The sequence below is a fragment of the Nanorana parkeri genome, unplaced genomic scaffold (genome assembly GCF_000935625.1).
Source record: "Nanorana parkeri isolate BGI_ZX_2015 unplaced genomic scaffold, ASM93562v1 scaffold240, whole genome shotgun sequence".
Lineage (NCBI taxonomy): Eukaryota > Metazoa > Chordata > Amphibia > Anura > Dicroglossidae > Nanorana > Nanorana parkeri.
This window is the reverse complement of record NW_017306508.1, coordinates 1,387,652-1,402,079: the sequence shown is the minus strand read 5'-3', so window position 1 is coordinate 1,402,079 and position 14,428 is coordinate 1,387,652. Positions and strand designations below refer to the sequence as shown.

Here is a 14,428-nt window from a genome sequence, read left to right as displayed (position 1 = left end):
ATGAGGTGGGAGACAGGCACTTTGACCAGGTATGGGGGGTGAAATGGGTGGGAGGTGCTGTGTTGGAGGGTGATTTGGGTAGAAGGTGCTGAGACGGGGTCAGGTGGCTGGCAGGCGATTTTACCAGAGAGGGTGAAGCCGATGGGAGGCTCTGTGAACAGGAAGGGTGAGGGTGAGGTGAGTGATGAGCACTTTTTGTTTTTAATATTATTAAGGATGTACAGTCATCATAAAAAAATCAAATTAGTGATGAAAGTATAAAAAACGTAGCCTCACTTCAACTATATCTAAAGCCTCAAAGTGCATCAAAACCTAAACTTTTTAATGCTTTGGCTAGAGTGGGGCATAGCTAAAACTTTTTTTTCGCTTTGTGCCCACTTCTGAAGATTTCCTTTCACTTTGCATGCCAAAGACACAGCAGGAAGTGACAGGAAATCTCTCCAAAGTGAGGGGAAAGCCCCTCTTGGTGTCACTAAAATAGGCATCCCCATTGGAAGACCCAGACATCAATAAAATCAGATGCGGGTTTTTCTCTTCACCACAATATCCAAAACTAAAAAAAAAAATTATCATTTTAACATCTTTGTCATTATTAACAGCCTACGTGTGTTTGTTTCTCTTATTCTAATAAACATCAATTTGCATAAATTGCTTTATCATTTTCCTTTTCTTTTGCAAAAGAAAAGCTCAGAATGTTGTAATGAAATGTTTTGTATTTGGCAGCACTGCTGAGTGCACAAGAATGTTATCAAACTGTGTTCAATCTCTGGCCGTCACATACCTATATGCCAGGGAATCATTTAATAGAGCGTCCTTTGATGTAACTGCTTTTTATGGTCCATGATTACCAGGGTCCGGTGTAAGGGTGCTATTAGGAATGGTGCCAATTCCTCACTATGGATCCTTTGTGGAAACTGCCAATCCTCACAGCAACAATAACTGGAAATTACTTTTGCGGCACACCGACACATTTCCCTCCATTATTAAAAAAATATGTTAATAATTAAAGCAGAACTTCTGTTAACAAAAATCATTTTCTTTCTGAAAATCCTCCTACAAATACCTTTTATGTGCTTTTGCATGTTATATTTACTGCACACATTTAAAAAAAAATAACGGTGCCAAGGTGGCACCACATCTTGGTATGTTCTTGTGCCTGGCCTCTGACCATAACATACCTCAGTACAACATAGGGGCACCTCAGTACTACATAGGGGTACATCAGTACAACATAAGGGTAGCTCAATACAACATAGGGGCACCTCTGAATTAGATAAGGGTTCCATAGTGCTAGCTAGGTGAACATCCATTCCTTAGCACTAGCTAGGTGTGTCTCTGTTCCCTAGTGCTCGCTAAGTGTACCACTGTTTCTGGCTGTGAGCTTTACACTGGAAGTAAACCCCCTTTTGTCTCCTTTATTAGAACCTAGAAAAAGATGGTAACCGCATACATTTATAACCAGCCTTTGTAGCAGGGTGCACATGGGAAGGCTTACAACAATACAAAACAAAAAGAATCCCCAGCACACCTGCCAGCTGGCCTGCAACAAAACAAAACCTCTGCTTTTAACGTATACTGTTAGACAGGGTATTTTGTTTTGTTGCAGGCCAGCTGGCAGGTGTGCTGGGGATTCTTTTTGTTTTTTACTTCCTTAGAACCTGACACCACTAATGTGCAATCACATGGGGTGTTGTCCTATACTTGGGAAAGTGTAGAGTCAGGGACCACACAGTGGTGCTTTGATGCAGCATTTAATTTACTGACTAGCTGGAAAGTGTGCTGGAGAATCTTTGCATTGCTGTGTGTATGTCCATGTGCAACTTCCCACCCTTTGCTACCAACAACTATGTAGTACAAGGGCCTGCCTGATTGTATACAAATTGATTGCATAGATTAGGCAGGTCCTCATATTACATAGTTTTGGTAAATCAAAAGTTGATTGTACAAAGATTGTAACGTGCATGGTGACCCTTAAATTGATTTGAAAATGTGCTTCTTCATAAAATTAACAAATGTTGCCCCAAATTATATGATTCATTTTTCAGGGCCCTCAATGCCCCACAACAAACAAAAGATAGCACCTGCCCTATTTTTGGTAAGTACATTTATGGTAACATTGCAGGTGCTTTGGTGTGAACAAGCCCTTAGTCTTGTTTCGTGTTGGTTTATAACACGGGTAGGCAACCTCGGCACTCCAGCTGTTATGGAACTACAAGTCCAATGAAGCATTGCAAGGCTCTGACACCCAGAGTCAGTGGCATGAGGGGATTTGTGGTGTCACCCCCAGCTGGAGTGCCCAAGTTGTCCACCGCTGGTCTATATTATAGCCAGAGTTGGATTTACTCTCTCTCTCTGCTGCCCAAAGGCCAGGTTCCTTAATGCGCCCCCCCTCCCCCAATGGAGAATGGCAACCAGGTGGCAGGGGAGGCAGGGTTAGTTTAAATTTATTTTATTTTTTAAACTTTATAACTTTTTTAATTCTTTTACATTTTTATTTATTTTACTTTTTAAAATTTGTATTTATCTTATCTTTTTTAAAATAATTTTGTATCTTATTATCTTTTACATTTATATTTGTTTCTTATTATTTTTAACTTTTTTATTTAACAATTTTTTAAAATATAATAAAAATTATTTTTTATTATTCCCACTCAACTTTATTGCCTTAGCACAGCACTGTGCTGGAACTCCTGTGACAGCTGAGAGGGGAAGGCTGAGATCAGGGGCGTCCGGAGGCTGGGTGACACCCGGAGCAGTAACCGAGTGTCAACCCACCGAGACGTCACTGCGCACGTGCGTGACGTCACCACGCGCATGTGCGATGACGTCATCGCGCACGCACGGCAGTATTCTGATACCTGCCAGCGGCCACCTTGGTGATGGACGCCGGCAGAGAGAGGAGGGGACAGTCACCCAGCGGGATAAGGTATGCCGCCGGGTCCCCTCCTCTCTCCTGATACTGTCGGGCGTTCGGTCCATGACCGAGCACCCGACTTTTCAGAGGGGGGTGACACCAAAATGACTCTGAGTCATTTTGGTGTCACCTCTCCAATGGTGGCACCCGGGTGCGGGCCGCACACCCCTTGTGACAACACTGGCTGAGATAGCGCCCCGCTCTGCATTTAGCCCTGCTTGCACGAAGCCGGGCTAAATGTAGAAAACACCTACCCTGCATGTCCCGGACGTCGGGAGATTCTATACCCTTGCTGCCCCTCTGCTCCCTGCCATCCCGAGGCCGGGCCTCGGTGGCCTTGTTGGAAATCCTTCCCTGATTGTAGCAGTAAGGGCTGCAGCACACAGACACACAGACATGGCACTCCTGTTAATAAGATCAGACATTGACACCATGACACATTGTACAGAACCTTGACACAACGGCAGGTTCTCCCAGCTCCCGTCATCTTGACATACAGAAGCCATGTTGTCCAAGTCAGGATACCGAGTCTGGAAACCATCCCGACAGCTCATTATAAGCTTGTCACTGGTCCGGTACGTCTTGTTCAAGACATCTGCATCTTCGATGTATGGGGCAAGGCAATCTGTGACTGCAAAGAGAGGAACACAACACACTGTCACCCGGGTTTCATCAGAATGTACAGAATAATCAGTAGATATCAGACAATTGCATCTACCGTACAAATACATGTTTATGTCATGCATTTACACCGCACCAACGCAGAGGACATGAATCAGTCACATCGGTTGCTTTTCCTGAAGGAGCTGACAGTTTACTGTCCCAATTAAAGTATATAATCTAAACTCAAGAATAAAATGGAATATATTGCAGGCTATTAATCCTTAGATGTGGTGGCTGCATTAGTTTTTATTGTCATCTAGTGGTCCTGCCAGTAACACACTTACTCTCCTAGGGTGACAACACTCACTTATCATACTTTATCCATGAAGGGGTGTTCTATAAAAGTTTGTGACTGCGTTAGAATGTGTGACCGGTGACAAGGTCACACATTATAACCTAATCCTGCCCACTTTTCGGCAGTGGAATGTATGACCCGCAAAAAATGAAGAATTCCAGCTGTTCCAGGGCAGATCGGCATCACAGATGGTATGTGCAGGAGAACCGATCTGCCCTGGAACAGCCGATCGGTCCTGAAATGTGACTTTGTGACTGCGATCTCAAATTCCACAAAGTTGGATAGAAGTGAGTGTGACATTTCAGGACCGATCAGCTGTTCCAGGGCAGATCGGTTCACCAGCACATACCATCTGCGATGCCGATCTGCCTGGAACAGCTGAGAAATCGTTGGAATTCTTCTCCTTTTGCCGGTCACATATTCCAACGTCGAAAAAGTGGCCGTGACTACGTTAAAATGTGTGGCCACGTGATCGGTCACACAATCCAACGCCGTCACAATGTTTGATAGAACACCGGCAGCATTGCCTCCCTAGGACAGGAAGTGTGTTAGGACTACTCAACACAACCCCTCTTCTACATGAGGCCCTATTCACACCAGGGCGGAAGTGGTTCAGTGCGGTTTCCGCGCGATTTTTAAAAGTTTGCTTTAGGTCATTTTTAATGGCGTTTCAACTCTGAAACGCAATTAAGAACGCCCCAAAACACGCTAATCAGCGCGCTTCCATAGAAATCTATATGGCAAATGCACTAATCAGCGCTGAAAAAGTAGCTCAGGGAGCAGTTTGGATGGAAGGCGGATGAAAACGTGCAATTGTGCGCGTTTGCGTGAATGGGCCCCATAGGAATATATATATTTTTTTTACTGTTGGCGGTTCAGCGCGGAAAAATCAGTGCGACCGAACCGCCCTGGTGTGAATGAGGCCTAACATGGGGGGAGTGTTCTGTATTCCCCAGAGAAAACACTGGGAACAATGTAACTGATGAGCCAGCAGAGTCAATCAGCACAAGAAGTTTTCTGCTGATAAGATTCCTGGCAGGATCAACAGGTATTTCTATTTTTTGCATTTATCAAACAGATATTACAAACACTTTCAATGGCATTTCTAACAGACTGAAGGGAACCAAATACGAGAAGTTCATTGTTAGAGTTTACATAGTCCTGAGGGCTAGTTCACACCAGCCCCAGTGCGTTCTGGCCCGATTCTGTCCGGAACGCACTGGATTGCATTCCGTCCGGCTCACATTGTTTGGGGACGGGAGGGGGCGTGGCGGTGCATTGAAGTCAATGGCACCGCAGCCACGCCCTCCAGCCACAGTACGATCGCCCGCACCAGAACACGTGGCACATCAATGCCTGCGTTCTGGTCCGGTGCGATTAGAAAAAGTTGTGCATGCAGCATTTTTTTCTGACTGCATTGATGTGCCACAAATTCTGGTGCGGGTGATCGCACTGCGGCCAGAGGGTATGGCTGCGGTGCCATTGACTTTAACACACCGCCACGCCCCCTCCCGCCCCAAAACCAAGTGAGGCAGCCGGAAGGCAGTGGACCGCATTCTGGGCTGGGACTAGAGCTGGTGTGAACTAGCTCTTAAAGTGGAACTGTACTCATCTCCGCTCCAGCGATTCGCAAGTATACTCGCCAACACCAACATCTTCTCGCCAGCTTCTTCTGGTTTTGGGATTTTTTGATTGGCCAGGCCGGGATGACGTAACTACACTCTCGGTGTGCAATGTGATGCGTTTGCGGGAAGGTGAGAATTGCAGTAGAGATATAGTGTATCTCTTCTCCTGGGCATTAAAAAGCCCCCCCACCCTGCACTGCAAGGTTTAACTATTTGCTTTGGTCTAGGGGCTAACATAAAGAACATATACTAGCCTGATCCTCGGCCCCACCTAGTACAAGACCAGTCCCAGCAGCCTCTTCTCCCCCTGGCTCCGGCGGTCTAAGGACCCGAGACATCTTCATGTCTAATGCAACTGCGTGAGATGTGAGGATGCCGAGAGACATACCACTGCCAAAGCGATGAGAAGGGGGAGAGAGGTGAGCGTTCACTGCTGCAGGACTGAGGATCAGGTGAATATATCTGCTGTATCTTAGCCCCTAGGCACTTAAACCTTGTAGTGCGGGGGGTAGCCCCACTGCAAGAGTTAAAAATCACCAAGTAAGAAATCTATACGCCACGGGTCATTTTGCAGTATTTTGTGTTTTTCATACAAGCGTGGACAAGCCGCATGATACGCACACCCACTCAAGAGCCCCCTTTGCTGTTGCTTTTGCAATCACTTCATTTGCTTGCACGATCTCTTGCCGCAAGGTCCAACTTAAGCCCCGTAAATTGGAAAGCAAGATTACAGGACGGGAACTTTGTGTCTCCTGTTCCAGAAGAGTGGAAGATGGATTGTTGTATAAATAGGGCAGAACAGAGCTGGCTCTAGATGCCCAAACAAAGGAAACGGATCAATACTAAGTTTATAATTGCTGAATTTATATGCAGGCCAAAGTCGTTCGTACGGGGCTGCAAACAGCGACGGAACAAACCCTAACTAAAGTTTCTGCTGATTGCCGAAATAAATTCAAATATATATTATCATGAAGGAGTTTTGGAGGGGGATTTACAAAGGTGCATCTAATAAAATGAGTCAGAACAGGCATTAGCGTGCCTATAGGATGCTGGGTTTGCATTTTAATGCTGCATGAGGACACGGGACCATAGAAACCACACAAATCACACAATCCACTTCCTGTGCCTAGGCACTCCTGTATCTACAGACTGGCAGTCTCGCCAGATTTGGAGTGAGATTTGGCGGTGTCATGACGGTGCTGTTCACTGTTCTCCTTGCTGGAGAGGAAGCTGCACCTGAGGAGCTGCAGTGCAAGGATCTCCCTGCTTCTGCATCATCTGTTCTGTGGATCTGTGCTTCCTCTACCTCTCTTGCTGCTTCTTGAACATTCTCTCACCAGTCATCCTCGGGGCAGATCTGATATGAGGAAGCAAAGCTCTAACAAGTTGGCTGCCTCCACACTGAGAAACAGTAGAGAACAAGGCATGGTAAGTCAGTAATGAGGAAGAGATCAGCTGCAAGACGACCACATGCCATATTGATGACTAGTCCATTGCCTTCTGTTTGCTTTCCTTGGGCACAGCTTTCACATTACAGGTCCTCTTTAAATATAGATATGTGTCATCTAGCCACTAGATAGAGCTCTTCACCAGCCAAAATGTTCTATTTTATTTCGGGTGGAAGAGGGAAGGGTTGAAGCTCTTGTCAGGTTCTAATTGCTGTCTGTGACTGCCATGGCAGGATATGATGGGAAATCACTCCAATGATCAAACAGGCAAAGCATTCATCACTGGCTGTGCCTTCGTATCTCAGTGACAACCAATCAACCTATTTCTTGTATGTATAGTCAAGTGACAGAGAGATGAGCTCATCACTGTACTGGTTCACAGCAGGGCCGGTGCTATTTTGCGCCCTACGCAAGACCAGCTACTTGCACCCCCCAGCCCCCCTCCCGCAGCTCACCAGCCCTGGTTCACAGTCACAGCCTGGGGGCGGGTCCAGGATGACCTGGGCTCAGAAGAAGTAGAGTGAACAATGCTGGCCATCAGACTGAGGACAGCTGGTGGCAGAAAAGAAGTACTAAGGGGGAGAGCTCTGAATTAATAGTGAATACAGCAATAAAGATTTTTTCATTTTATCTTGTAATGGGCTGTTCATGTTTATCTTGTTATTTTTGGCTGGAGTTCTGCTTTAAATTGACCCAAATGTGTTTAACGACGGTAACTTCTGTGCAAACACAACTACCTGACATTACCTATAATCAGCTCCCCTCCACTGCATCCCACAGCCGTCACCTGCCCATCAGCAGCATTGCCTGGTAATAAATCAGGGTGATCGACTGCAGGTCTGTCCACTAATGAACCCAATCAATGGTGTACTAATGAAACACGTGGAATCACGCTGCTACACCAAGCAAAAATGCCAAAGAGAATGTGACTTCCCTGTCAATACATTTTCTCTAATGCCTTTTACTATACCATCAATCAGCGTGTCGTCCTGTAGCTGCTATGAAGAAGGGCTGGGGTTCCAGCACTGCCGTACAACATTCTCTAAAAGGGGCACACCCTTTAGCACAAAAGCATGTAAGTAAATGACAACCAAACTCGCGGCCACATGTATGGCTCCTGCATGCCATAACACATGCACACCTGTACTCCTTTTGAAGGCCTCCACCCCGCTATCCTATGTGAGGAATGGGGAAGTGTTCTGTAGCTCTAACACACTTCCTGTCCTAGGGTGACAACACTACTCCTAAGGTGGCCATACACTTTACAACCATCGCAAGACCTTAGTCTTGCGATGGTTGTAAAGTACTTAAAAAAACGTACGATCTGCCCATCTTGGACAGGCAGATCGTACTCTCGATCATCGCAAGCCCGCCCCCCTGAGCACTGTAATGAGGGGCGGGCTTACAATGACTGCAAATGGGCAGTGTGCGCACACCGGCCCGTTCGGCAGTTGTCGAACCAGCAGGCCACTAACTCGCCGAGAATCGTACGATTCCCGGCGGGTTTTCTAGCATGCTGGTTCGACGGAAGACGTGCGACCGTACAGTAGAAATGGTCGCATGCCTTCCATACACTGCGCGATTCTCGTACGATCGCGGGATTTCCAGCGATTCTCGCACGAGAATCGTGCAGTGTATGGGCACCTCTAGACAGATACAGTATGCGGAGTGACGTTGTCATCCTAGGATAGGACGTGTTACTGGCAGGATCACCAGGTGAAAATCAAAGAAACAAAACGAGCTTGAAAAAAAGTAAAATCGATGCATCCACCACATCTAAGGACTGAAAAGCTGCAATATATTACATCTTTGTAGATTTAGATACGCTTTAGGCTAGGTTGACACCTAGGCAATTTATTGCGCAGATTTAGCCACGCGATATCGCGCAAAACACAGATTCGCATTGAAGTCAATGGAGGCTGTTCACACCTTTGTGCGGTTTGTCGCGCAGGCGAAATCACAGCGCAAAAAGGTGCAGAAACTATTTTCGGGGTGGTTGTCGCGCGGTTCGGGTCCCACAGACATCTCTATGCATTGAAAACAGCAAGACAACCGCGCGGTTTTCAAAGCACAATCGCGCAAATGAAAATGCGTGACAACAGCACGATAACAGCTCACCAGCTCAATCGCCTAGGTGTGAACCTAGCATCAAGGATAAATAGCAATGGACTGCAATACACACACAGGGTGCTACTCTAAGGCCCGGTGCAGACCTGAGCGTCCCAGGATCGCACGGCCGCGCACAATTGCAGACAGCGATTTCTGCGCGGCCCCATTGATTTCAATGGGGTACATCCGTGCAGCAATCGCAGGAAAAAAGGTACATGTACCTTTTTTTTGCGATACACGATGCGCGGCTCTTTTAGCCCGGCACGACTGGGGTGCCATTAGAAAATAATGGCACCCACAGCGTGATCGTCAGTAATGGGCAACTTTATGACCGTCGCATGGTATCGTACACGATTGCCGCTCGGTCACAGATTGCCCAGGTGTGCACCAGCCCTAAATAAGCCACCTTATTCCTATGCCCCTGGACTAAACAAGCATTAAACCCTTGCAGTAGTTTGGGTGAGTCCACTGCAAGGTTAAAGTTTACACTAACCCAACGTTTATCATTAATGTTTCTAAGTCACTTTATTATACCGGTAGTTGCTTTTGTAGCTTTTAAACTGTTGTTTTCTGTTGGTTTAGTGAATGTATACATTTACAATCTGTGTTTTACAAATAAACATTTAATACACAAGAAAGGATTCCCCCGAGCACAATAGATAAGCTAAAGAGACCGGCACAGCAAGCACTTTCTGTTTCCAGGCTGGTTTTGTCAGATTTATGATTTTTGTTTTTACTCATCAACATAATAAATGTAAAAATTTTACAAAATCTCTATATATTCCCTCTACAGGTAAACTCCATGAAAAAAAATGATTATTCAAAATCTGCTGGGTAATAAATGGATGGGTATAATGAGGTGTAGGGCCAGGCAGCCTGAGGCAGCATCTCTGTGCGTCACATGTGGGGGGACAGGCAGAATGCCCCCCCCAGTGTGCCTGCTACCCCCTTATCGGCCAGCACGTCCCAGGTGGGTGGAGACATATGTAAGGGCCGTACACGTTTCCCCGCCCAGCTCTTAGCAATCTGGGACGCTCTGACTGGGGTCTCGCCCAGCTCCTGGCAACCAGTGATGTCACTGGTTGCCAGGAACTAAACGGGACACAGAGCACAAGGGGGGGATTTATCAAAACTGGAGCAGACATGGCAGCCCACGGCAGCCAATCAGCATCTCTCTTCAGTTTGCTCAGGTAAGATTTGAAAATGAGACAGAGAAGCTGATTGGTTGCCGTGCAAATCTGCTACAGATTTTGTCTGCTCCAGTTTTGATAAATTCCCCTCATTGTGTTATGTAAATGACCAAGAGGAGAGAAGGTTCGGGCAAAATACAGTGTGGCTTCCGTGTAGGAGAGCCGCAAGCCTCCTGTGGGAACGCCGGAGGGACAGCAAAAGCTCCACTTCCTTGCATGAATAAAATGGTATGTTGTACAGAACAGCCGGCGACCATGGAGGTGATATACACCACATTACACTCAACAATGTAAACTATTATTTTAATTATTTTTTAAAAAAAATTTTCCCCTAGAGTTCTTCTTTACCAGGTGTTGAGGTTAGAGATCATGGAGTGCACTGCGTTTAATTAGCTAGTGGACATGTATTGTGAAAAGGAGCAGTAAAGCACAACCGCTGTGCAGTACTTTTTTTCTGACCAAAATAGTCCACAAACAAAATATATGCAAAACCACTAAACAGTCCCTTCAAACTGAAGTCATAATGGGAATGTGTACACTGTATATATACACTCAGCATTTCTACAGGCTGTTATAAGATTGTGATAGACACGTGCTATCATTATGGTTGCTTGGAAGGGAAATATGGATTCCTCCTATATAATCTCAATGGTAACAAAACACACCGCGGACCCTGCATTTTCCCTTTGTGGCTGCCTGAGTTGTGCGGAGAATGCCAATGATATTTGATTAATAGCAAGCGCAGTCACTGTGTGTATACCGCAATCCTAACCTTTCCAAGCAGTGGCAAAGATAGGGAGGGCAGAATACAGCACAGACATACAAAGCACTGCAATAGGACATTCCACTTTGCAGAATGGTCCTATGCTGGCCATTAGGTCCCCTCTGGACCCAGTAATTCCACACCCACAGCTCCCAGGTAAGCAAAGGGATGGGGTGCTATGATGTCATTGGTTAATGACATTGATCTAATATGGCCATGTGGATCTTATATGGCCACATAGCCATGTTATATGGCCACGTGGCCATATAAGATCAATGATGTCAGCACAAGCAACTTGTTGCTTTGTTTATGTGTAACTGATTGGTTGGGTAGCTCCACGTCGCTTCTGGTTTTGGAGGAGCTCAGTTCCAGACCAGCTTTGGACCAAACCTAAACACATGCCTACTGGCCATATACTCTGCAACCTGATTGAACAATCATCTTTAGATCTATAAGCACTTGTGTAGTATTATAGCCTACCTGACCACATACACATTGAGTGGATTGTTTAGGTAGAGCTTCTACTACATAGTTGTGGGGTGTCGGGATGTCAAACACCCATCCCATAATTACAGGAGCATCATTCAGCACAGGAGCAAGGAAAGCCCACAACCAGAGGGAAGAGTGTAGGATGATGTGACCAAGCGAACTTCTAGATGGCAAAGTCATACAGAGAGCCTACAGACCACACACAGATGGTTCTTTATGGTTTCCTTGTGTTTGGTCAGGTGGCATTCAATATGGTCACACGGCCAAACAGGACACACGGAGAAGCATCCACGTAATTGATGTTTCGTTCCCTGCCATCCACGGCACCCGGTGCTTCATGGTGAGACCATGGTGGACCAGTAAGCCACAAATGTGTATTTGCAACAGGTCCCTTGCTTCAGTAGCTAAGCCACCGCAGATTTACTTCTCTCTGAAAAGGATAAATCCCCCTTTAAATTCTTAATCTTCTCGCTAGCTAATAATAAGCAGACTTCACCGCGAACATGGAGCCTCGTCACCCCACCAGAGACGGCTCATTAGAGAAAAGAAAAAAGAACTTTGTTTGTTCCACGGATGTCATAGAAAAGAACTGGCAGAGTATTATATTCCGGGATTAACGGGAAGATTAAAACAGTGACTTCAAAACGTCTCACATAATAATTACTGAGCAATAATAAAATTCAGCGGACACTAATCCTCATATCAGATGACTATAGGCTTCTCCCACTTCCAGAACACAATGCCCAAGCTCTTCGTAGCCAATAGCTGGGGGGATATCTGAATTCCCAGAAGGGTCATTATCTGCCTTCTGCGGTAACCGTTTCGAAGTACAAAGTCAATGGGACAATTTGCAGCAGCATTGTAGGCACTGATAAGCCACTTTACAGTGAAGCCGTGATACATAAATAATTATTAAAGCGCAGTCGTGCAATTTGCTCTACTTTGCCAACCGACGGCGTCCTCTGCCGTGAAAGTAAGACTGAGATTCAAGTCCAAATCATCACATGAAAGCAGACTGAGCATCACACGTATATATTTTCTTGGTCTATGTAAAGTTTCAACCCATCTCCAGATGCAAAAGAACTCCCCTTGCAGTGGGGCTACTCCCACACTGCAATAGTTAGCTGCTTGCTAATGTCTAGGGGGATTCTTTAAAGAAAATGTACTTACCTGATCCCTGGTCCCCGGCGTTCTCCTCTCTCTGCTCTGGGTGTTGACTGTCCCTCAGCGTCATGGCCATAGCCCTGCATTAGCAGGCCTCCAACCGCCGGAGCAGAGGGGGAAGAGGCTCCAGGCACCAGAGCCTTACTTACCTGATCCCCGCTCCCTGGCGTTCACCTCTCTCCGTTCTGGCTGTTGACTGTCCCTCAGCATCCTCATGCCCATAGCCCTGCATTAGCAGACCTCCAACCACCGGAGCGGAGGGGGAAGAGGCTCCAGGCACCAGTCTGGAGCCAGTAGAAGCGGGGATCAGGTAAATAAAAGTGCTTTACACAAGCCCAAGTTTGTGCAAAACTGTGACCAACACCTCCTCCCAACCCAATGAGCTGCGGCACTTGCAGCAGGGGTTTTCCCACTTTTTTGTGACATGTAGCTGTGGGGTGGGCCGTGTCCCCGCTGCAACGGATTGAACCAGGAGGGGGGTGTCAGTCACAATTTTGCACAGCCTTGGGAGAACTGGTTTTGCACCAAGCCCCCACTCATCACTACGAAGCATCAAAAATGGCTGCATGTGGAAAAATGATCTAAGCCTGTCCTGAACATATGTAAGTTCAAAGTGAGGGGGCTTCGAGATTGCTTCTCCAGACATACATTGGGAAATATAGTGGGACCTGTTGGGACTATGGCAGCAGAGCTGCATGCATGCAATGTACACCAATATAATGAGATGTGCAATACACAAGGATGGTCTGTGTTGGATGGAAAAGTAGTGTTCATTCGTACACACAAATGTATATGGGTATCACCCTTAATCCTGGGGATACACCCAAATACAAAACATACAGTATATTCAACTATCTAAAGGTAGAAGTACAATTTCCTTGCATGCCAGAAAGTGATCTTTTAAGCCTTAGTATACTATATTTTTTAGTATACACATACTTTGAAGTTGGGATAGACCTCTGCACAGAATTCAGGATTGGCTTACTGTGTATTGTAATCCAGAATAGCTCTTCACTCACTATAGTATCTTTTCACAGACTGCTGCACAGATTTCATTGATTTGTTTTTGCATCTCAGATGCATTTCAAGCAGCTGCTCTTCTAGTCTAGGTTTGGATGTAATGGGGGGTGGGCCATCCCTAAGGACAGAGCTGGATTTCCCACAAAGCCAACCAAGGCCCGGCCTTGGGGCAGCAGGGAGTAGAGGGGCAGCAGGTGTGTGGAATGCCTATCTCCCGATGCCTGAGACATGCAGTTCCGGGTGTCGGGCGGGTAGTTGTTTTCTACATTTAGCACTGACTTGGGCAAGCCGAGCTAAATGTACAGCGGGGAAGCCGCCCCTTGTTTTGTACAAGTGCTCTCGGCGATGTCCCTGAGATCACTTGTATGCAGCCTGCATACAGGGGGGCGCATTGAGGAACCTGGCATTGGGGCAGCAGAGAGAGTAAATCCGGCCTTGCCTAGGGATAAGTAGGGAACAACGTTGTCTGATTTTTATTTGGGGGGGGGGGTCTAGCATTTTATAAATAATTGACAATAAATTGTTTAATTTATAAATATTTTTTTAGTCATTTAGGAATTTAGCATTTTATTTATCCTTCTTGGTTTAAAGCCAAACTCCAAGCAGGAGGTCAGCTTCAAATATATAATTAGTAGTAGGGATTAGATAGACCTTCACAGGTCTGATCATCCACGTCCCTCCAGCGTTATCTTTCTTCTCTCGACTGATTAGTACAGCTCCTGTTGTACTTCCAGGCCACTCGGGAGGC

At 46.2% G+C, this 14,428-nt stretch overlaps 1 protein-coding gene across 2 annotated transcripts in view; it reads right to left on the bottom strand.

Moving 5' to 3' along the window:
- SUSD4 (sushi domain containing 4) overlaps positions 1-14,428 on the bottom strand; it is a 116,492-nt gene that overhangs the window by 39,633 nt on the left and 62,431 nt on the right. For both annotated transcript variants that reach the window (XM_018556525.1, XM_018556526.1), the window contains exon 4: positions 3,366-3,545. In XM_018556525.1, coding sequence (XP_018412027.1) covers positions 3,366-3,545 — 180 coding nt within the window. The remainder of the gene's footprint in view (positions 1-3,365; positions 3,546-14,428) is intronic.